The 22,639-nt window shown below is 47.3% G+C and overlaps 1 protein-coding gene across 4 annotated transcripts in view; it reads left to right on the plus strand.

Annotated features, from left to right (window-relative positions):
• The window catches only part of MAP9 (microtubule associated protein 9), a 379,878-nt gene that overhangs the window by 288,880 nt on the left and 68,359 nt on the right, over positions 1-22,639 (plus strand). For all 4 annotated transcript variants that reach the window (XM_063920498.1, XM_063920497.1, XM_063920499.1 and 1 more), the window contains one exon: positions 8,731-8,789. In XM_063920498.1, coding sequence (XP_063776568.1) covers positions 8,731-8,789 — 59 coding nt within the window. The remainder of the gene's footprint in view (positions 1-8,730; positions 8,790-22,639) is intronic.

Raw genomic sequence — 22,639 nt, forward strand, 5'->3', positions numbered from 1 at the left:
GCCTACGACACCATGGGATCTTGATGTAGTGTTGCAGTTCCTGCAGTTTGCTTGGTTTGAGCCTCTACAGGAGGCTAATCTCAAGTTTCTTACCTGGAAGGTGGTCACCTTGTTGGCCTTGGCTTCTGCGCGACGCGTTTCGGAATTGGGGGCTTTATCTTGTAAAAGCCCCTATCTGATCTTCCATGAAGACAGGGCGGAACTTAGGACTCGTCCTCAGTTCCTGCCCACGGTTGTGTCGATTTCCACATCAACCAACCTATTGTGGTGCCAGTGGCTACTGACTCCTCAATTGCTTCAAAGGCCTTGGATGTGGTAATGACTTTGACGATTTATGTGAAGAGGATGGCTCATCATAGGAAAAGTGACTCTCTGTTTGTCCTCTATGATCCAAAGAAAATTGGATGTCCTGCTTCTAAGCAGTCGATTTCCCGCTGGATCAGGTTCACTATCCAGGATGCCTATTCCACAGCAGGATTGCCCTGTCCGAAATCTGTAAAGGCCCACTCTACTCGTAAAGTGGGCTCTTCCTGGGCGGCTGCCCGGGGTGTCTCGGTGGTACAACTCTGCCGAGCAGCTACTTGGTCTGGGTCGAACACGTTTACCAGAGAGGGGAGAAAGTCTGTGTACTTTGTATCATACATCTCCCAGTCAGTCCGCAGCTCCTGTAACCAATCAGGAGCCACCTTGTGCTGCATTCACAAACCTACTGGGTACTCTGGTGGAACGCCTTACGTTCCCTGCGGGACATTACAGGCACAAATTGTCCCTATGGTTAATCCGCCTTGGGCGGAAAATTTGTCTAACCAGTTTCAGCAATTAAATCATTCCTTGGTCAGACAAAAATCTACTCCAGGTCACTTTAGTGTCTCTGGGTCATCTAAGCGGGCTGCTTTCTCCTCACAATCTACAAATCTCTCAGATGTTTCATCTGAAGAGGAGGGGTCACATACTGTCCTGTCAGACACTGAATCAGGTGTTTCTGATGAGGATTCTCCATTGCAAATTGATGTTCCTGCCCTTGTGGTTGCTATTAAGCAAATCCTACAAATCACTGCTGATGAGGATTCCACTACTGTAGCTAAGAAAACTGATATGTTTAAACGTCAGAAGGTGGTTAAAAATCCATTACCCCATTCTGACCATTTGGTAGACATCAGGCAGGAGCCCTGGTCTAATACAGGGAAGAAATTCCCTCTGTCTAAACGGGACTTGGCTTGCTATCCTCTTCCTCCAGAGTTATGTAACAAGTGGGAAAATTCACCGCCGGTGGATTCTCATGTCACCCGCCTAGTGGTGTCATCCATCATGTCACCACTGTCACTTCACTGAAGGAACCGACAGATAAGCGTGTGGAGGGATGCCTGAAACCTATTTACTCCCTTGCAAGTGCTGTATAAAGGCCCACTATTGCGGCCACTTGGGCTGCAAAAGGAATTGAAGCATGGATTCAGGCATTAGAGGAAGAGCTTCCCGAGGATATATCTGACAATGCCAGGCAATACCTGTCTCACATTATCACCGCCACCTATTACATTCAGGAGGCGTCCTCTGAGGCGGCTACATCTGTCCTGGCTAGCCATATTCTGTGTTTGAGGTCATGGAAGGTGGACCTAGACTCCAAAAAGACCTTGGAGGTACCCCCCTTTAAGGGGGACATTTTGTTTGGGGAAGACCTAAAGAAAATTGTATCTGAATTGGCAGCTGCTTTTCTCCCAAATACTACCGTATATACTCGATTATAAGTCGACCCGAATATAAGCCGAGGCACCTAATTCTACCACAAAAACCTGGGAAAACTTATTGACTCGAGTATAAGCCTAGGGTGGGAAATGCAGCTCTAGCCGTACACAGCCCTCAGTGCCAGATATGCCCCCACAGTGCCAGATATGCCCCACAGTTCCTGATGTGCCAGATATGCCCTCATGCTGCCAAATATGCCCCACAGTGCCAGATGTGCCAGATATGCCCTCATGCTGCCAAATATGCCCCACAGTGCCAGATGTGCCAGATATGCCCTCATGCTGCCAGATATGCCCCTCATGCTGCCACATATGCCCCACAGTGCCAGATGTGCCAGATATGCCCTCATGCTGCCAGATATGCCCTCATGCTACCAGATATGCCCCTCATGCTGCCAGATATGCCCCACAGTGCCAGATATGCCCTCATGCTGCCAGATATGCCCTCATGCTGCCAGATATGCCCCTCATGCTGCCAGATATGCCCCACAGTTCCAGATATGCCCTCATGCTGCCAGATATGCCCCTCATGCTGCCACATATGCCCCACAGTGCCAGATGTGCCAGATATGCCCTCATGCTGCCAGATATGCCCTCATGCTGCCAGATATGCCCCTCATGCTGCCAGATATGCCCCACAGTGCCAGATATGCCCCTCATGCTGCCAGATATGCCCCACAGTGCCAGATATGCCCTCATGCTGCCAGATATGCCCTCATGCTGCCACATATGCCCCTCATGCTGCCACATATGCCCCTCACGTTGCCACATATGCCCCTCATGCTGCCACATATGCCCCCTCCCCAAGTGCCAAATATGCTCCCCCAGTGCCTGTTACTTACCCCTCCGTTGATCCCGCTCTGTCTTCTGAAGGAGGGACACGGAGCGCACAGCGCGCGCCTCTCCTGTGTCCCTCCTGCATCTCCAGCGGCCGCGGCGGATCTATTAAAGGAAGTGCCGGTTCGTGATCAGAGGTCACGAATGGGTACTTCCTTTAATAGACCCGCCGCTGCCGCCGGAGATGCAGGAGGGACACAGGAGAGGCGCGCGCTGTGCGCTCCGTGTCTCTCCTTCACACTGCACTGCCACTGACTCGAGTATAAGCCGAGGTGGCTTTTTCAGCACAAAAAAAAGTATATACGGTAATCCTTCTGTACGAAAGGCTAAAGGTACCACTTTTTGTTCCTTTCGGCCTCAAGGGAAAGCAAAAGGTCAGGCATACCTGAGACAATCTCGTGCTCCCAAAACTACTAAGCCCAAGGCAAAGCAGTCCTGGGCGGCCCGTAAGCCTGCTTCTAAACAACCTAAAACAGATACTAGATGAAAAATGACTTGCGCCCCCTTAGCTGCAGCTTAGTTCCGTTCACAAGAACACCAAATCTTGATCAGCAAATATACAAATAACAGAAGAACGGTCCTCAAGCGCTGCTAGAACTCCCAACAATCTTCTGGTCGTGGCAACCTGTATGGTACTCGTATATGTAGAAGGATAGTAAAGACAACAATTAGATTATAGCATACAACAATCTTGTTGTTGCTATCACCGGAACTTCACTCACCGTATTTCAGTGAGATGCGTTCACATAAAGGTTTCTTTTTTTACTGGTTCCTGATCCCTTCACATACATTCAGTAATTCTCATATAGAATGACACTCACCTAAACTTTAGGCCCTATGTGTGTACAAAGGTTTCTTTTAGTCCGACACTCCAATGACTCTCTCCGGTGGATGTGATAAGTAATTCATGCGATATCCAAGGGTATGTTAAAATAATTTTTCTTTATTCTCCCATAAAAAGCATATGGATACCCCGATAGTTAGAAACAAACACTTAAAAAGTTAAAAAGTCCTGATCTCATAAAAAGTTGGTTTATTCCACTTTAAACCCCAGGATTTTGATGGAAAGTTTATAAGGAAAAAGGCTTCTCACCACTCTGCTCCCGGGAAAAAAAACAGTTTGGGACAAAACCATTTGCCAAGATGTTACCAAAAACGATCCTTCAAAAAGCCAATGGGGATAGCAGTGGGTAAAACACCAACCATCAGGAGTCCTTGACCACCAACGATTTTCAGAATTTCTTCCTTCCTCAGCCTACTTCTAAACAAGACTAGCCTGCCGCATGACGGGGCGGGTATCACCCTGAGGGACCCCAGGGTGGGAGGCCATCTTCTGCAGTACACCTATGTCTGGTTAATGACCACTTCAGACGCATGGGTGCGAGAAGTTGTCTCTCACGAGTACGCAGTCTCCTTCAAGAGACGTCCACCTCGCCAGTTTTGCACCACGGTTATCTCTTTGGATCCATTAAAAGTGCAAGCTTTGCAAAAGGTGGTGAGTTCTCTCCTGAATACAGGAGTGGTAGTGCCTGTTCCTTTGGCCCAGAGAGGCAGGTTACTACTCGACCTTGTTTCTAGTTCTGAAACCCAATGGGTCTTTCCGGCCTATATCAACCTCAAATCACTGAACAAGTTTGTGAGAGTGTCCAAGTTCCGTATGGAAACACTGCACTCAATTATGCTGTCTATGAAACCTGGAGACTATATGGTATCCCTGGATATACAGGATGCGTACCTGTATATACCATGTCGCATCAGCAGTATCTGCGGTTTGCTATTGGCAACCTCCACTATCAGTTCCAGGCTCTGCCATTTGGACTGGATACGGCTCCTCGGATCTTCACCAAGGTCATGGCTGTAATGATGGCCCATCTCCGTCGCAAGGGAGTCAGGATCCTGCCGTATCTGGACGACTTGCTGATTCTGGCAAACTCCCATGATGTTCTCCTCAGTCATCTATAACTGACGGTTAGCTTCCTTTAAGCCCATGGTTGGCTCATCAATTGGATGAAATCCTCGCTGGTCCCAGCTCAGAGCATGGTACACCTGGGGTACTCCTGGACACACACAGTCAACGACTGTCTCCAGAAAAAGTCCTGAGACTTCAAGACAGGATAAGATGCTTCCTTTGTTGCCCCAGAGTGTCGATACACTTGGCGATGCAACTACTTGGCCTGATGGTGTTGGCATTCGACATGGTAGAATACGCTCAATTTCATTCTCGCCCTCTTCAGAGGTTAATACTTTCCAAGTGGGACGGCCTACCTCATCGGATCAGATCTCACATGATCACTTTGACTCCGGAGATCTGTCGCTGATCTGGTGGCTACAGGACCAGCAATAGAGTAGGGGCCTTCCCTTCTGGATCCCCGACTGGGTCCTGCTGACAACGGACACCAGTCTGAGGGGATGGGGTGCGGTGTTGGAGCCAGGGCCGGCTCTACCATTAGGCAGCTTTAGGCGGCTGCCTAGGGGTGCCAGTCACTGGAGGGCACCACTTAATTCATTGTGTCTGTATGCGGGTTAGTAATGAACTTACAGATGTGGGGTTGGAACACAATAAGGAGCATACAAATATATGTATGTGCGTATATATTTATGTATACGCACATGTAATTAAAGGGACAGCTGGCATCCTTAATATTAGTGTGTCGGGGAGGTTTTGGGTTAGGCTGCGGGGTGGTAGGGCTAGGGTAAGGTTAATTAAATTTCATTCAAAATGTCGGTATTATGGTTGTCAGGATGCTGCTGTCTGTATTCTGACTGGCAGCATTCCGTACCCAGCCCTAATTAAATACCCACACCAGACCCCATATACAGTATTAAACAAAATTTTGTAACTTGTTTACAATATATTTTATCACTTTAAAAGTCCTTGAGTGTTGTCCCTTTTCTCTGTATATGTATAATGATGCAATTCACCGCAGCCCACCAGGTGGCCACCTGCATCGCCCCTGGGAGGTGGGGGAGAGGGTTTTGCAGGTTAGGGGACACTAGGGTGAAGATTTGTCTAGGGTGCAGAGAGTCCTTGCACCGGCCCTGGTTGGAGCAACACTCTTTTCAGGGTTGCTGGACCAAGGAAGAGTCACTCCTCCTAATAAACATTCTGGAGTTGTGGGCGGGGTTCAATGCATTGACTTTCGCCCTGCCTCTGTTACAAAACAGGCCAGTTCAAGTCCGGTCAGACAATGCCACTACGGTGGCATACATAAACCGTCAAGGTGTCACTCAAAGCCGCATGGCTATGATGGAAGTGTCAAAAATCCTTCGTTGGGTGGAACGCCATCTGCCTGCAATAGCTGCAGTGTTCATTTCGGGCGTCCTAAACTGGAAAGCGGATTTCCTCAGTCGCCAGAACGTGCACGCCGGAGATTGGAGTCTTCATCCAGAAGTACAGTATCTGGAATTCTTACTTCACCTGATAAGACTTATGATGCATACAGATTCAGAACTTCCAGAATTCTGCCTTTTCTGCAAAGAGGCCTGGACTCTGGACTCCCTCGAGGTTCACATATCTGCCTTGTTGGTATGGTTTCAGAGAAAAATTTGCGTCTATACCTGATGTTCATACATTCACTCAGGGTGTCTTACGGATTTAGCCTTCCTATGTCCCTCCAGTGGCTCCATGGTATCTGTCTGTTGTCCTGAATGCCCTACAAGAGTCTCCGTTTGAACCTCTTGAGACAGTGGACCTTAAATGGCTCACGGCCAAGGTCTTGTTTTTATTGGCTATTGCCTCTGCAAGAAGGGTGTCGGACTTAGGCGCATTGTCCTGTCGTCCACCCTTTCTAATATTTAACAGTGACTGGGCAGTTCGTAGAACTCGCCCAGGTTATTTACCTAAGGTGGTGTCATGTTTTCACCTTAACCAAGAGATTGTGGTTCCGTAGGCTCTCCGTATATATGTGGAGAGAACTGCCTCCATCAGGAGGTCAGAGTCCATTTTTGTCTTGTTTGGTTTTCACAAACGTGGCTGGCCTGCGAATAAGCAAACCTTGGCCAGATGGATTAGAATGGTGATTGCACAAGCTTATGCGCGGGTAGGTCTCCCAGCTCCTGCTGCTATTAATGCCCATTGTACTCGGTCTTTTGGACCTTCTTGGGCTGCCCGCCGTGGCACGTCCACAGAACATCTGTGCAATGCGACTACGTGGTTCTCTGTGAACACGTTTATTAGGTTCTATGCCTTTGATTCTTCCCCCTCCCAGGATACTTCCTTTGGACACCGAGTTCTTATACCCGCTAAGGCACATCCCCTCCCTTGAGGAACTGCTTTAGGACATCCCCAGTGTTTCCCTGATGAAACCAATGTAACCTGCTGCAGCAATGGAGAGTTATGGTAGACTTACCATTGTTAACTCTTTCTGCAAGGTACATTGGGTTCCACAGGGCGCCCACCCTGATGCACCTAGCTTCTATGGGTTTGTATGGCATTAGCCGCTGGTCCCTTCTCCTGTCATGAGATTGTGGTTCTATGTGACTAACATCTGCCTTCTCTGTTACCTGCTCCTGCATTAGACTGGTTAACGAAACTGAGCTCACAGTGCCTGGAGGCGGGGTTATAAAGGAGGCCCCAATGCATCCTGGAACAGCCTAAAGCTTTAGCCTGTTGGTGCCTCTGGATCAAGATACACTCTACACCCCGATGTTTCCCTGTGGAACCCAATGTACCTCGCAGAAAGAGAGTTAACAATGGTAAGTCTACCATAACTCTCATTTTTAACACTAACAATCCACCTAAAGGAGGGTCAGTCTAACATTTGTGGGCTACATGCAGAAGCAGCCAGTATTTACCCTGCTTGCAAAAAATGTATGTATTTGTGGGATGCGGTTAAGGTACCGACTGTCAGGATACTGGTAGTCGGATTGCCGACATCAGAATCCAGACAGCCATCAGAATGCCAATACTGGAATCCCAACAGGGTTAGTAGACTGACGCCGGTATCCCAACCGTAAGTATAGCGGGTGGGTGGGGGTTAGGTTTAGACACTAAGGGGGAAGGGTTAGGGTTAGACACTAAGGAGGGAGGTTAGGGTTAGGCTGCAGAAAGGGAGGGTTAGGGAGTGACAGTCTTACCTCCCCCTGTCGGGATTGACTATTGGGATGCTGGCGTCGATATTCTGACCGCCGGCATCCAGTCAGAGGGGATATCATACTGAATCCGTGTTTGCACCCCTTGTACAGCAACATGGTTTGTCAGGTGCTCAGATACTGGCTCTTTTTTACTTTACTCCTAACTCCGAATCCGGCCCTAAATCAGGCCATTAGAGTAGAATATGTGTGTGTGCATGAGAGGTATTTTCGAAGACATGCAGAGATAAATTAATATTCTATAATACAGTTAGAAAATCACAAGGGGATATAAATACAAATCCGTAAAGGACTAGAGGCAGGGATATACATATTTCAAAGAGGTTTGTCAACGGAAATGGCGCTCCTCTTTATCCAATCATGTTCCCACAAAGGAAGAAAACAAACATAGTCTAGTCTGTTTCATACACCTATGTTCTTTCAACAGTGGTAATTAGGTGAAAAGGTAAGGAGAAAAATAGGATAGTAGACACCTTTTGTTTATAACCCTCTTGTTAATGTGGTTACCTTAAAATATACCTCAAAATTCAATTGAGGCAATTATAGCATAGTGAGATTTATAGAAGAAAAGATGGTTTTCACAGTCACTTCACAAAAGCACCCCTTGTGGTGATCTGGTTACCTTACAGATAACCCCAATCAAATGAGGTTAAACAGCGTAAAACATCCCAGGGCAAGCAGCAGTCAAGTGTAGATTTCTTTATTGCAGAATTCACATAAAACAATTCCAGCGGATTTATATGGAAAAAATATTTATTATTTTTCCTCCAAAGAAAAACTTATTTTCTTCTTCCATTGAACTGTGTATTCGAAAGATTGGTGATATCTTTCTTCTTTGGAGGCTGCACCGTTTTTGTATTTGTCCAAGAGCGCTGGAATAAGTACCTTTTTTTGTCGTAAAGGGATATACATATAACATACTATATATACACACCTCACAGTATTAGCAGTAGAACTACTGTATATTACTAATGCATACATTCCTATTAGAGCATATTTTAATTATGTGTCATTCATTTATTTCTTTGCATTGTAACGGTCACAGTTATTTTATTTTCAGCTTGATCCTCCAAAGGACTCGGAATTATCATCGGAACTAGGCAGATCTAAATCGAGCAGGTAATTGGTTTATTTATGTGTAATACAATTGGATCTAGTTTATTTGGGAATTATGATTTCAGAGGGAAGAATAACCTAACACCTTCTTTTTTTGTCATTGATAACTGTAGTTACCATCATTATCATATTTGCCGTGCCACATCTCTATTTAGTACAGACCCAAAGACTTCTCCCACTAACAAATATTTAATTTAATGGTAAAAAGGTATGTACAGTTGTGTCCTCATACATGATTGCTGCAGTCGCAACAAACAGCTTCTCTCTGCGCACCAGATCTCATGAGACTCTGCTAGTGTGGGCTTCTTCTTTGCAGAAAATGCAGAACACACCAAGAGACTGTGCTGATTAATTTTATATGCAACACTTGTACAGATGTATCCTCATACATCTAGCCTCAATATACAGCGTGAGATGCCTGGTGTGATTTAGCAGCCAGGTCCCGTGGAACTCTGCTAGTGTAAGATGTTATTTTTTTTAGCCGAAATGCGTCTTAGTCGCAACATAATGCGACTGGGATACACCAGAAGACTTAGTTGCACAAAGATATATAAATGTCACATATAAAATTATTCAACATAGTCTTCTGGTGTACCGTAGTCACATCGTGTTGCAACAAGTACATGTTTTAGCAAAAAAGACTCCCCACACTAGCAGAGTCTCATGGAAACTGGTGCGCCGAAAGGGTCTGTTTAGCGTGACTGCAGCAATGATGTATGAGGACACTTCTGTATATCTGTGTGTGATCCAAATATTAATCTCTCTGCACATGTTACATCTGCCCCTCCGGCAGTGCAACATAGTTTTGCCCAGTTGCTTGCTTTTTTGCTTTACTTACAAACATGAATAAGTCCCTTGGTTCATAACCCCTGGGATCCTCCTCCTAATGATCAATTAGGCAATTAGAAGTTTAGAAAAAATGTTGGACAGGTATATGGGTGTGTTTTATGGATGGGACAGGTGTTTTTAACATTGTAGGTGGGAGCGGTGTAGTATGAGCGGCCGGGATCCCAGGGGCCAGCATACCGGCGCCGGGATCCCGACCGCCGGCATACTGACAGTTGGGCGAGCGCTAATGAGCCCCTTGCGGGCTGGCTGCGCTCGCCAGGCTGCGGGCACGGTGGCGCGCCACACACGCTATTTATTCTCCCTCCACGGGGGTCGTGGACCCCCAAAAGGGAGAATGTGTCGGCATGCTGGTAAGCTGTCGGTAAGCTGGTTGCCGGGATCCCGGCCGGTGGCATACTGATGACCACCTGGTGGGAGTTACAGGGGTTTAAAATGACTACAAAATCAGCTTACATGCATTTTTATGCACCCATAAAAGCAACTAGAGAATGTATTTGCTTTAACAAAAAATGTTCTCTCTCTGACGTCCTAGTGGATGCTGGGAACTCCGTAAGGACCAAGGGGAATAGCGGCTCCGCAGGAGACTGGGCACAACTAAGAAAGATTTAGGACTACCTGGTGTGCACTGGCTCCTCCCTCTATGCCCCTCCTCCAGACCTCAGTTAGAATTTTGTGCCCGGCCGAGCTGGATGCACACTAGGGGCTCTCCTGAGCTCCTAGAAAAGAAAGTATATTTTAGGTTTTTTATTTTCAGTGAGATCTGCTGGCAACAGACTCACTGCTACGTGGGACTAAGGGGAGAGAAGCGGACCTACCTGCTTGCAGCTAGCTTGGGCTTCTAGGCTACTGGACACCATTAGCTCCAGAGGAATCGAACACAGGCCCAGCCTCGGTCGTCTGGTCCCGGAGCCGCGCCGCCGTCCCCCTTACAGAGCCAGAAGCAAGAAGACGTTCCTGGAAATCGGCGGCAGAAGACTTCGGTCTTCATTAAGGTAGCGCACAGCACTGCAGCTGTGCGCCATTGCTCCCCATGCACACCACATACTCCGGTCACTGATGGGTGCAGGGCGCTGGGGGGGGGCGCCCTGGGCTGCAATATGAGTACCTTGCTGGCAAATACCACATAATATAGTCATAAAGACTATATATGTGTAAAATACCCCTGCCAAATATACATTTAAAAAAGCGGGAGAAGTCCGCCGGAAAAGGGGCGGGGCTATCTCCCTCAGCACACTGGCGCCATTTTCCCTCAGCTCCGCTGGAAGGACGCTCCCAAGGCTCTCCCCTGCAGTTTCCAGACTACATAGGGTAAAAAAGAGAGGGGGGCCACTAAATTTAGGCGCATATAATATATATATAGCTGCTATAGGGAAAAATCACTTGTGTAGTGTGTATCCCTGCATTATATAGCGCTCTGGTGTGTGCTGGCATACTCTCTCTCTGTCTCCCCAAAGGACTTTGTGGGGTCCTGTCCTCGTTCTGAGCATTCCCTGTGTGTGTGCGGTGTGTCGGTACGGCTGTGTCGACATGTTTGATGAGGAGGCTTATGTGGAGGCGGAGCAGGGGCCGATAAATGTGATGTCACCCCCTGCGGGGTCGACTCCTGAATGGATGGACATGTGGAAGGAATTACGTGACAGTGTCAACTCCTTACATAAAAGGTTTGACGACATAGCAGATGTGGGACAGCCGGCTTCTCAGCTTGTGCCTGCCCAGGCGTCTCAAAAGCCATCAGGGGCTCTAAAACGCCCGCTACCTCAGATGGCAGACACAGATGTCGACACGGATACTGACTCCAGTGTCGACGATGATGAGACTAGTGTACATTCCAATAGAGCCACCCGTTACATGATAACGGCAATGAAGAATGTGTTGCACATTTCTGATATTACCCCAGGTACCACAAAAAAGGGTATTATGTTTGGGGAGAAAAAACTACCAGTGGTTTTTCCCCCTTCTGATGAATTAAATGAAGTATGTGAAGAAGCGTGGGCTTCCCCCGATAAGAAACTGGTAATTTCTAAAAAGTTACTAATGGCGTACCCTTTCCCGCCAGAGGATAGGTCACGTTGGGAGACATCCCCTAGGGTGGATAAAGCGCTCACACGCCTGTCAAAGAAGGTGGCACTACCGTCTCCGGACACGGCCGCCCTAAAGGAACCTGCTGATAGGAAGCAGGAGGCTATCCTGAAGTCTGTATATACACACTCAGGAATTATACTGAGACCGGCTATTGCTTCAGCATGGATGTGCAGTGCTGCAGCTGCGTGGTCAGATTCCCTGTCGGAAAACATTGATACCCTAGACAGGGACACTATATTGCTAACCGTAGAGCATATTAAAGACGCTGTCTTATACATCAGAGATGCACAGAGGGATATTTGCCGGCTGGCATCTAAAATAAACGCTATGTCCATTTCTGCCAGGAGAGGATTGTGGACTTGGCAGTGGACAGGAGATGCAGATTCTAAAAGGCACATGGAAGTTTTGCCTTACAAGGGTGAGGAGTTGTTTGGGGATGGTCTCTCGGACCTCGTTTCCACAGCAACAGCTGGGAAGTCAGCATTTTTACCCCATGTTCCCTCACAGCCAAAGAAAGCACCGTATTATCAGGTACAGTCCTTTCGGCCCCAGAAAGGTAAGCGGGTTAGAGGTGCGTCCTTTCTGCCCAGGGGCAGAGGTAGAGGGAAAAAGCTGCAACATACAGCCAGTTCCCAGGAACAAAAGTCCTCCCCCGCTTCCTCTAAGTCCACCGCATGACGCTGGGGCTCCACAGGCGGAGCCAGGTACGGTGGGGGCCCGTCTCAAGAACTTCAGCAACCAGTGGGCTCGTTCACGGGTGGATCCCTGGATTCTACAGGTAGTATCTCAGGGGTACAAGCTGGAATTCGAGACGTCTCCCCCTCGCCGTTTCCTGAAATCTGCCTTGCCGACAGCTACCCCGGACAGGGAGGCAGTGCTGGAGGCGATTCACAAGCTGTATTCTCAGCAGGTGATAATCAAGGTACCCCTCCTTCAACAAGGACGGGGTTACTATTCCACAATGTTTGTGGTACCGAAACCGGACGGTTCGGTGAGACCCATTTTAAATTTAAAATCTTTGAACACTTATATCAGAAGGTTCAAGTTCAAGATGGAATCGCTCAGAGCGGTGATTGCAAGCCTGGACGAGGGGGATTACATGGTGTCACTGGACATCAAGGATGCTTACCTGCATGTCCCCATTTACCCTCCTCACCAGGAGTACCTCAGATTTGTGGTACAGGACTGTCATTACCAATTCCAGACGTTGCCGTTTGGTCTGTCCACGGCACCGATGGTATTTACCAAGGTAATGGCCGAAATGATGATACTCCTTCGGAAAAAGGGAGTTTTAATTATCCCGTACTTGGACGATCTCCTTATAAAGGCGAGGTCCAGGGAACAGTTGTTGATCGGAGTAGCACTAGCTCGGGAAGTGCTACAACAGCACGGCTGGATCCTGAATATTCCAAAGTCGCAGCTGGTTCCTACAACGCGTCTACTGTTCCTGGGGATGGTTCTGGACACAGAACAGAAAAAAGTGTTTCTCCCGGAGGAGAAGGCCAAGGAGTTATCGTCTCTAGTCAGAGACCTCCTAAAACCAAAACAGGTGTCGGTGCACCACTGCACGCGAGTCCTGGGAAAGATGGTGGCTTCTTACGAAGCAATTCCATTCGGAAGGTTCCATGCAAGGATCTTTCAGTGGGACCTGTTGGACAAGTGGTCCGGGTCGCATCTTCAGATGCATCGGCTGATAACCCTGTCTCCAAGGGCCAGGGTGTCGCTACTGTGGTGGCTGCAGAGTGCTCATCTTCTAGAGGGCCGCAGATTCGGAATACAGGACTGGATCCTGGTGACCACGGATGCCAGCCTTCGAGGTTGGGGGGCAGTCACACAGGGAAGAAACTTCCAAGGACTATGGACAAGTCAGGAGACTTCCCTACACATAAATATTCTGGAACTAAGGGCCATTTACAATGCCCTAAGTCAGGCAAGACCCCTGCTTCAACACCAGCCGGTGCTGATACAGTCAGACAACATCACGGCGGTCGCCCATGTAAATCGTCAGGGCGGCACAAGAAGCAGGATGGCGATGGCAGAAGCCACAAGGATTCTCCGATGGGCGGAAAATCATGTGTTAGCACTGTCAGCAGTGTTCATTCCGGGAGTGGACAACTGGGAAGCAGACTTCCTCAGCAGGCACGACCTCCACCCGGGAGAGTGGGGACTTCATCCAGAAGTCTTCCAAATGATTGTACACCGTTGGGAAAGGCCACAGGTGGACATGATGGCGTCCCGCCTCAACAAAAAGCTAAAAAGATATTGCGCCAGGTCAAGGGACCCTCAGGCGATAGCTGTGGACGCTCTAGTGACACCGTGGGTGTACCAGTCGGTGTATGTGTTCCCTCCTCTGCCTCTCATACCCAAGGTACTGAGAATAATAAGAAGGAGAGGAGTAAGAACTATACTTGTGGTTCCGGATTGGCCAAGAAGAGCTTGGTACCCAGAACTTCAAGAAATGATCTCAGAGGACCCATGGCCTCTGCCGCTCAGACAGGACCTGCTGCAGCAGGGACCCTGTCTGTTCCAAGACTTACCGCGACTGCGTTTGACGGCATGGTGGTTGAACGCCGGATCCTGAAGGAAAAGGGCATTCCGGAGGAAGTCATCCCTACGCTGATTAAAGCTAGGAAGGAGGTGACCGCAAACCATTATCACAGCATAGGGCGAAAATATGTTGCGTGGTGTGAGGCCAGAAGGGCCCCAACGGAGGAATTTCAGCTGGGTCGATTTCTGCACTTCCTACAGTCAGGGGTTACTATGGGCCTCAAATTAGGTTCCATTAAGGTCCAGATTTCGGCTCTGTCGATTTTCTTCCAAAAAGAACTGGCTTCACTGCCTGAAGTTCAGACGTTTGTTAAAGGAGTGCTGCATATTCAGCCCCCTTTTTTGCCTCCAGTGGCACCTTGGGATCTCAACGTGGTGTTGGATTTCCTTAAGTCACATTGGTTTGAGCCACTTAAAACCGTGGAACTAAAATATCTCACGTGGAAAGTGGTCATGCTGTTGGCCTTGGCTTCGGCCAGGCGTGTATCAGAATTGGCGGCTTTGTCATGTAAAAGCCCTTATCTGATTTTCCATATGGATAGGGCGGAATTGAGGACTCGTCCCCAATTTCTTCCTAAGGTGGTATCTGCTTTTCATTTGAACCAACCTATTGTGGTGCCTGCGGCTACTAAGGACTTGGAGGATTCCAAGTTGCTGGACGTAGTCTGGGCCCTGAAAATCTATGTTTCCAGGACGGCTGGAGTCAGGAAAACTGACTCGCTATTTATCCTGTATGCGCCCAACAAGCTGGTTGCTCCTGCTTCAAAGCAGTCTATTGCTCGCTGGATCTGTAGTACGATTCAACTTGCACATTCTGCGGCTGGACTGCCGCATCCTAAATCTGTTAAAGCCCATTCCACGAGCAAAGTGGGCTCTTCTTGGGCGGCTGCCCGAGGGGTCTCAGCTTTACAACTTTGCCGAGCTGCTACTTGGTCGGGTTCAAACACGTTTGCTAAGTTCTACAAGTTTGATACCCTGGCTGAGGAGGACCTTGCTTTTGCTCATTCGGTGCTGCAGAGTCATCCGCACTCTCCCGCCCGTTTGGGAGCTTTGGTATAATCCCCATGGTCCTTACGGAGTTCCCAGCATCCACTAGGACGTCAGAGAAAATAAGAATTTACTCACCGGTAATTCTATTTCTCGTAGTCCGTAGTGGATGCTGGGCGCCCATCCCAAGTGCGGATTGTCTGCAATACTTGTATATAGTTATTGCCTAACTAAAGGGTTATTGTTTAGAGCCATCTGTTAAGAGGCTCAGTTATTTTTCATACTGTTAACTGGGTATAGTATCACGAGTTATACGGTGTGATTGGTGTGGCTGGTATGAGTCTTACCCGGGATTCCAAAATCCTTTCCTTATTGTGTCAGCTCTTCCGGGCACAGTATCCTAACTGAGGTCTGGAGGAGGGGCATAGAGGGAGGAGCCAGTGCACACCAGGTAGTCCTAAATCTTTCTTAGTTGTGCCCAGTCTCCTGCGGAGCCGCTATTCCCCTTGGTCCTTACGGAGTTCCCAGCATCCACTACGGACTACAAGAAATAGAATTACCGGTGAGTAAATTCTTATTTTTTATCGGTTCTTAAAAACCAACAAAAACAGGCATTTAAAAGCTTGTAACAACTTGCCTGGCATGGGCACATCATTTCTAACCACACCAGGCTGTGCATTATCTAACCTGGTCACAAATAATGCAATCAGTCAGAAACACACGGTGGCCTTCAGCCGGGAAGATATTTTTCTAGTAGCCGCCAATCACAGAGGAATTTCCCGAACCCTCTGCATCCCTGCACTAATTCCGTGCTGCTGATCACTTCTGATTGGTCAGCACAGCAGCACCCTGCACCCGGCGGCTGCACAGAGGAGCAGCCACCTGGGAAATGTAAATCAAACCCCCACTTCAGCCCCCCAAGGTGTGTCTGGCGGTGGTTCATAAGAGCAGCTGCTGGGGAAATCAAAGTCGCGATGGCCGCAATGTGTCGATGGTGATGGTCATGATGTTCTGATATTTTGAAAAAACAATATAATAAAACCATTTTTGGATAAGTTTTAAATATATGTTCTTGACCCAATTTCTGAGCGTTTTTAGGAGAAAATATTGGACAGTATTAATTTGCATGTTTTTTGGTTCTAAGCTGATTTTTTATTTTTATTTTTGTACCGAAAAAAATATTCTGTCCAATTTTTTGCAGTTGAATAGAGCAATAACCGTTGATCCATAATTGGGTGCGTTGATAAATCGTGTGATTATTTTATTATTTTAACTTGTTATTTTGCTCTTTCTTTATCTTTCCTTCTATCAGCAGTGCTGTGATTTATGCACAGTTTCAGCAGGCAATGCCAGAAAGTTAGAAACGCTCATATGACAGCATTTTGTTGATGAAAAATATCAGACTCATTTTTCTTAGAGAGAAAACCTGTAATATTTTAAGCTTTTGACAGATGCCTACAGTACATCCAGTCATCATTGAGCATTTATCCTCCTAATACAGTGGTTCCTATATTCAAAAATAAATGGCCTCAATATCTTCATACAGTTATCCCAAAAAGAGGATTTTGGTACTTACCGATAAATCCATTTCTCTGAATCCTCTAGGGGACACTGGAGATCCATCTTAGACATTAGGGGTGTGAAGTCTGTGAACCGGAGGTGTGGCACAATCTTAACAATTTGCATTGACTGCACAGCCGGCTCCTCCCCCTTCACGCCCCTCATGCCTCAGTTTTGGAAATTGGACCGAGAGATGAGGACACGTAAGAAAGCCTATGGCGAAGGAACCGAACCGTGCAACATGCCAAACAGCATCCAAGAACATCTTTAACATACAACCAACGCTGTTTGTACGAACTGTATAAACAAGGACTATATACACTGCAGGATTGACAGCACAGAGGCGGGCGTCCAGTGTCCCCTAGAGGATTCAGAGAAATGGATTTATCGGTAAGTACCAAAATCCTCTTTTGTCTTTCATCCACTAGGGGACACTGGAGATCCATCTTAGACATTAGGGGACGTCCCAAAGTTATCTCCCAGGGAGGGAGTGCTGTCTGTTGCCTGCAAAACCAAACGTCCAAAGTTAGCCTCTTCAGACGCAAAGGTATCAAACTTATAAAATTTAGCGAACGTGTGGGCTGAGGACCACGTCGCCGCTCTGCAAAGTTGAGTAGTGGAGACTCCTCTGGCAGCTGCCCAGGAGGCACCCACTGATCTAGTGGTATGCGCACTTGTCCGCAATGGAACCTGTTTCCCACTGGAAATATACGCTTGTCTGATAGCCAGCCTAATCCATCTAGACAGGGACTGCTTAGAAGCCGGCCAACCCTTCTTTGGACCATCATAAAGTACGAATAAATGATCTGATTTCCGAAAGGACGATGTAACCTGCACGTACACCTTTAAAGCTCGTACTACATCCAATGACACATCCCCATCTGCTACACTCTGGAAAGATGGGACCACAATCGGTTGGTTTACATGAAAACCCGAAACAACCTTAGGAAGGAAATCTGCCCTTGTGCGGAGTTCCGCTCTATCCTCATGAAAAATCAAAAAGGGACTCTTACATGACAAGGCTCCCAACTCCGAGACCCGTCTAGCCGAAGCTAAGGCTAACAACAACGCTACCTTCCAAGACAGATATTTTAGGTCTGTCCGTAGTAATGGTTCAAACAAAGGTGATTTTAAAAACTCTAACACCAAATTCAGGTTCCAAGGTGTCGTGGGTGCACGAAACGGGGGCTGTATCCTTAGCACCCCCTGCAAAAAAGTTTGAACCTCTGGCAAAGATGCCAACTTTTGTTGAAAAAGAATAGAAAGAGCCGACACCTGAACCTTCTGAGATCCCAAACGCAGGCCTAATGTCAGACCTGTTTGAAGGAACAGTAACAGTCTGGATAAGTGGAAGGATTTCGAATCCCAACCACGCTCCTGACACCAGTCTATATATTTCTTCCAAATTCTGTAGTAATGTCCCGCTGTAACTGGCTTTCTAGCTGCAATCATCGTAGGAATAACCCTTCTTGGTATTCCTCTGTTTCTTAAGATCCTGGTTTCAACAGCCACGCCGTCAAACGTAATCTGTTCAGGTCTGGGTAAAGAAACGGTCCCTGAGATAGTAGGTCCTCTCTTTGAGGTATCCTCCACGGGTCTTCTGACAGTAATCCCTGCAGGTCCGAGTACCAACTCCTGCGTGGCCAATCTGGTGCGATTAGAATCGCCCACACTCGTTCTCTTTTTAACCTTTTCAGTATCCTTGGTATGAGAGGGAAAGGTGGAAATATGTACACCCTTTCGTAATCCCAAGGAAGTGTCAACGCATCTACTCCTTCTGCTGCAGTATCCCTTGTCCTGGATACATATCTGGGCAGCTGATGATTCTGCCTCGATGCCATGAGGTCTATTTGTGGAAGACCCCATCTCCTCACTATCATCTTGAAAATCCGCGGATGAAGGCACCACTCTCCCGGATGCATGTCTTGTCGACTGAGATAGTCTGCTTCCCAGTTTTCTACTCCTGGAATGAATATCGCCGAGAGTATGATGTTTCGCCTTTCCGCCCACAACAGGATCTTTGTTGATTCCTTCAACGCCATCTTGCTCTTCGTTCCCCCTTGACGGTTTATGTAAGCCGTCGTCGTGACATTGTCCGACTGTATCCGTACATACTGACCTATGACCAGATTCTCGTCCAATAGGAGTGCGTTGTAAACAGCTCTTAGTTCGAGAATATTTATGGGTAAACTGCTTTCTTGAGACGTCCATCGTCCTTGAAATTGATGGTCCTCCAGGACGGCTCCCCAACCTCTCAGACTGGCATCTGTTGTCAGAATCCTCCAGTCCCACATGCCGAATCTCTTCCCTGCTGCGAGATTCTTGTGTACCAACCACCATGTTAGAGAGATGCGTACCTGTGGTTGAAGTTTGATTCTCCGATGAAGTAGCCAATCTGAACCTGCTCCTTGAGCAATGAGATTCATTTGAAAGGGTCGGGAATGAAGTCTTCCGTACTGGATAGCTTTGAACGACGCTACCATCTTTCCTAGAAGTTGCACACAGATGTAGAGACACCGTCTGTGTCTCTAGTACCTGCGTCACCAACTTCCGTATGTCCTGAATCTTGGATTCTGGCAGAAAAATTTTCAATTTCACCGTGTCCAATATAAGACCTAGGAACTGAATCCGTTGTGATGGAATGAGGCTGGATTTCTTGAAGTTCACAATCCAACCGTGTTGAATCAGAAATTGGTGAGATGTGTGAGCATCCTGTATCAGCTTCTCCCGAGAAGGGGCTTTGATTAGGAGATCGTCTAGATACGGTATTATAGTGATTCCTCTTATTCTCAATTCTGCCACCATGACCGCCATGATCTTCGTGAAGATCCTCGGGGCTGCAGATAGACCGAACGGTAGAGCTCTGAACTGATAATGATCCTTCCCCAATGCAAAACGTAGGTAAGCCTGGTGGGGAGACCATATTGGGATATGCAGGTATGCATCCTTTATGTCCATGGATATCATGAACTCCTTGTGTTCTAGACCTGCAATGACCGACTGTATTGATTCCATCTTGAATTTGTAAATTCTTAGAAATTGATTTAAAACTTTTAAATTTAGAATCGGTCTGACTGTTCTTTGGCACAACAAAAAGACTGGAATAAAATCCTGTTCCTCTCTGAGGGGTAGGTACTGGAACAATTACTTCTGACTGTAGCAATTTTTGAATTCCTAAAATTAACGCTTTTGCTTTCATAGGGCACCGAGGTAAACCTGTTGTAAAAAATTGACTGTGAGGTCTCTTGAAAATCCATCTTGTACCCCTGGGAGATTATGTTTATCCAGTTTTCTGGAGAGGTGTTGACCCATCTGTCCTGAAACCTCTCCAGTCGTGCACCCACCAGGGGAGACCCCAGGTGAGCTGGGAGACCGTCATGCCACGGTTTTCTCAGAAGGTTTATCCTGTTTCTTGTACGCTGCCTGTGAGCGGCCTCTACCTCTGCCCCCACGTGCTTGTCCACCAAAACCTCTACCTCGGCCTCGAAAGGACTGAGATCTGAAGGAATTAAACGTTGGTCCCGAATAACCTCTCTTAACCTGTGGAGAGGCTCTTGTATAAGTAGTGGGCAGGAATGTAGACTTCCCCGCTGTAGCTTGGGAAATCCACTTATCCAATTCTGGACCGAAAAGCGTATCACCCGTAAAGGGAATAGCTTCCACTGCCTTTTTAGTGTCAGAATCTCCCTGCCATTCTCTAAGCCATAAGATTCTCCTTGCTGATACGGCCGATGCGGATATGCGTGATGCAATCCTACTAGCATCCTTAGATGCTTGACATAAATATGAAGCTGATTCACGAATGTGTTCCGCCAGATGAGTAATCTCTTCCAGGCTATTTTCTTCTTCAATAGCTTGTATAATACGGCTGGCCCATGCTCCCATGGCCTTGTTGACCCAAGCACAGATGAGGGTAGGCCTCTGTGCTGCACCTGCCGCTACAAAAATTGACTTTAAAGCCGTGTCAACTTTACGATCTGAAACCTCCTTCAAAGTCGTTACATTAGGTATCGGCAAGATTGTCTTTTTTGATAATCTACCTAGGGAAGCATCCACTACCGGTGGATTTCCCATTTATCCATTACCCCCTTAGGTAAAGGGTACGTTACCTGAAACCGCTTTGGAAATTGGAATCGTTTATCTGGTTGTTTCCAGGCTTCCTCCATTTGATTTTGGAGGGACTTAGGAATCGGAAACACTGCTGAACAAGGTTTCTGGGATTCGAATAAATCGAATTCCTCAGGCTCTTTAACCTCCTCACCTTTAAAATCCAGTATCTCTTTAACTGCTTCAATTAGGGAATCAATACCTGAGATCGCTGAATCCTCTTCTGTGGAATCAGCATCCAGGTTAGTTTCAATTAACTCACCCTCCTCCGTATCCATAAGGAGACCCTCTTCTTCCGTTACCTGAACAACCGGAAGGGGCCTTTTGACTGCCTTGCGTACAATCTTGTCTGGTTGTGCGGTCGGCGTTAATCTAATCAGGAACTCTTCCATTGTCTTTGAGAACCCTGCAGCCCACTCCGATTGCTGCTTGCGTGATTCCGCCATTTCCTTGGATATTCTGTCTGTAAGAACATCCTCCCATGACCTTGATGGAGCACTGCTCCCTGGCTGTGCGCTCTTGTCTATGCAGGATTCGCACACCCCTGTACTGCCAATCCTAGTGCTTTTCTTATCACATTTCGTACACACGTAATATGTCTTAGATGACTTGGTTGCTGCCTTAGACATAATGAACACGTTAGTTGACAATTTAAACAAAACTTTCACCCTTTATACAGGAAAAGAAAGCTTGTAATATGACGGGAGTGAAGTGTTTGGAACCGGCTGTAAAAAGTCTTTTTTTTTTTTTTAAGATATGTAAATAAAAAAACTTATTTTATAAATCCAAAAATATAAGGAAAAAAACCAGCCGGTTAGCAGCCTTCACAGACCCAGCTGTCAATCAGCTACAGTGATCGGGCTGTCCACGTACTCCCAGTATTTTCCTCAGGATCTTTGATCAGAAGTCCCTTGAAAATATAAATGATAATTATTATAATTCCACAGGAGATCCTCATTTAAGCTATATATAAACTTTACCAGCAGAGGGAGCCTGAATCCAACCCTTACTGTTATACACTATACGAGGGGGAGGGATTACACTTTACCTCAGGATGGCGCCTAAATGTAAAATTAAAATGGCCGCCACTCCATTTTTATGTACAGTTAATTTTTAACAGCCCCTTGTATTATTAAACCTTATAATCCCTTAACATATTTCCCTCTCATCCCCTCACGCGCCGCACCGGGAGCTCTATCTATTCACCCGTGCGGCGCGCGTGTATCCTCTGTGCGGCTATCACATCTAGCCGCGGTGCCCGACGTAGTCATGGAGACCGGGACTCTCCCCGCTGCTCGGCGCTGCCGCTGGGCGCGTATACGCGGCTCTACAGAGGGGACAGGGGAAGGAAGCGGGGAAAGAAAAATACATCTATAAAGTACAATATGAGGGCTGCTATTGTCAGGTTACTAATCTAGGGCCCTTAGCAACACCAGTACTCACTCAGGCACCACAAGGATCTCCTGCGGAGAGATGCTGATCCCTTCAAAAGGGATCTTTGTCTCTCAGCTAAACTCAAGCTTTTTGTCCCCCTTTTATTAGGTTGACTCAGCCTGTTATTAAACTTTCAGTCAGGAGCTCTCTGCTCCTACGTGCTAACACCTCTAGCACAATTTTCAAAACTGAGGCATGAGGGGCGTGAAGGTGGAGGAGCCGGCTGTGCAGTCAGTGCAAATTGTTAAGATTATGCCACACCTCCGGTTCACAGACTTCACACCCCT

This window comes from Pseudophryne corroboree, chromosome 1 (assembly GCF_028390025.1).
Source record: "Pseudophryne corroboree isolate aPseCor3 chromosome 1, aPseCor3.hap2, whole genome shotgun sequence".
Classification (NCBI taxonomy): domain Eukaryota; kingdom Metazoa; phylum Chordata; class Amphibia; order Anura; family Myobatrachidae; genus Pseudophryne; species Pseudophryne corroboree.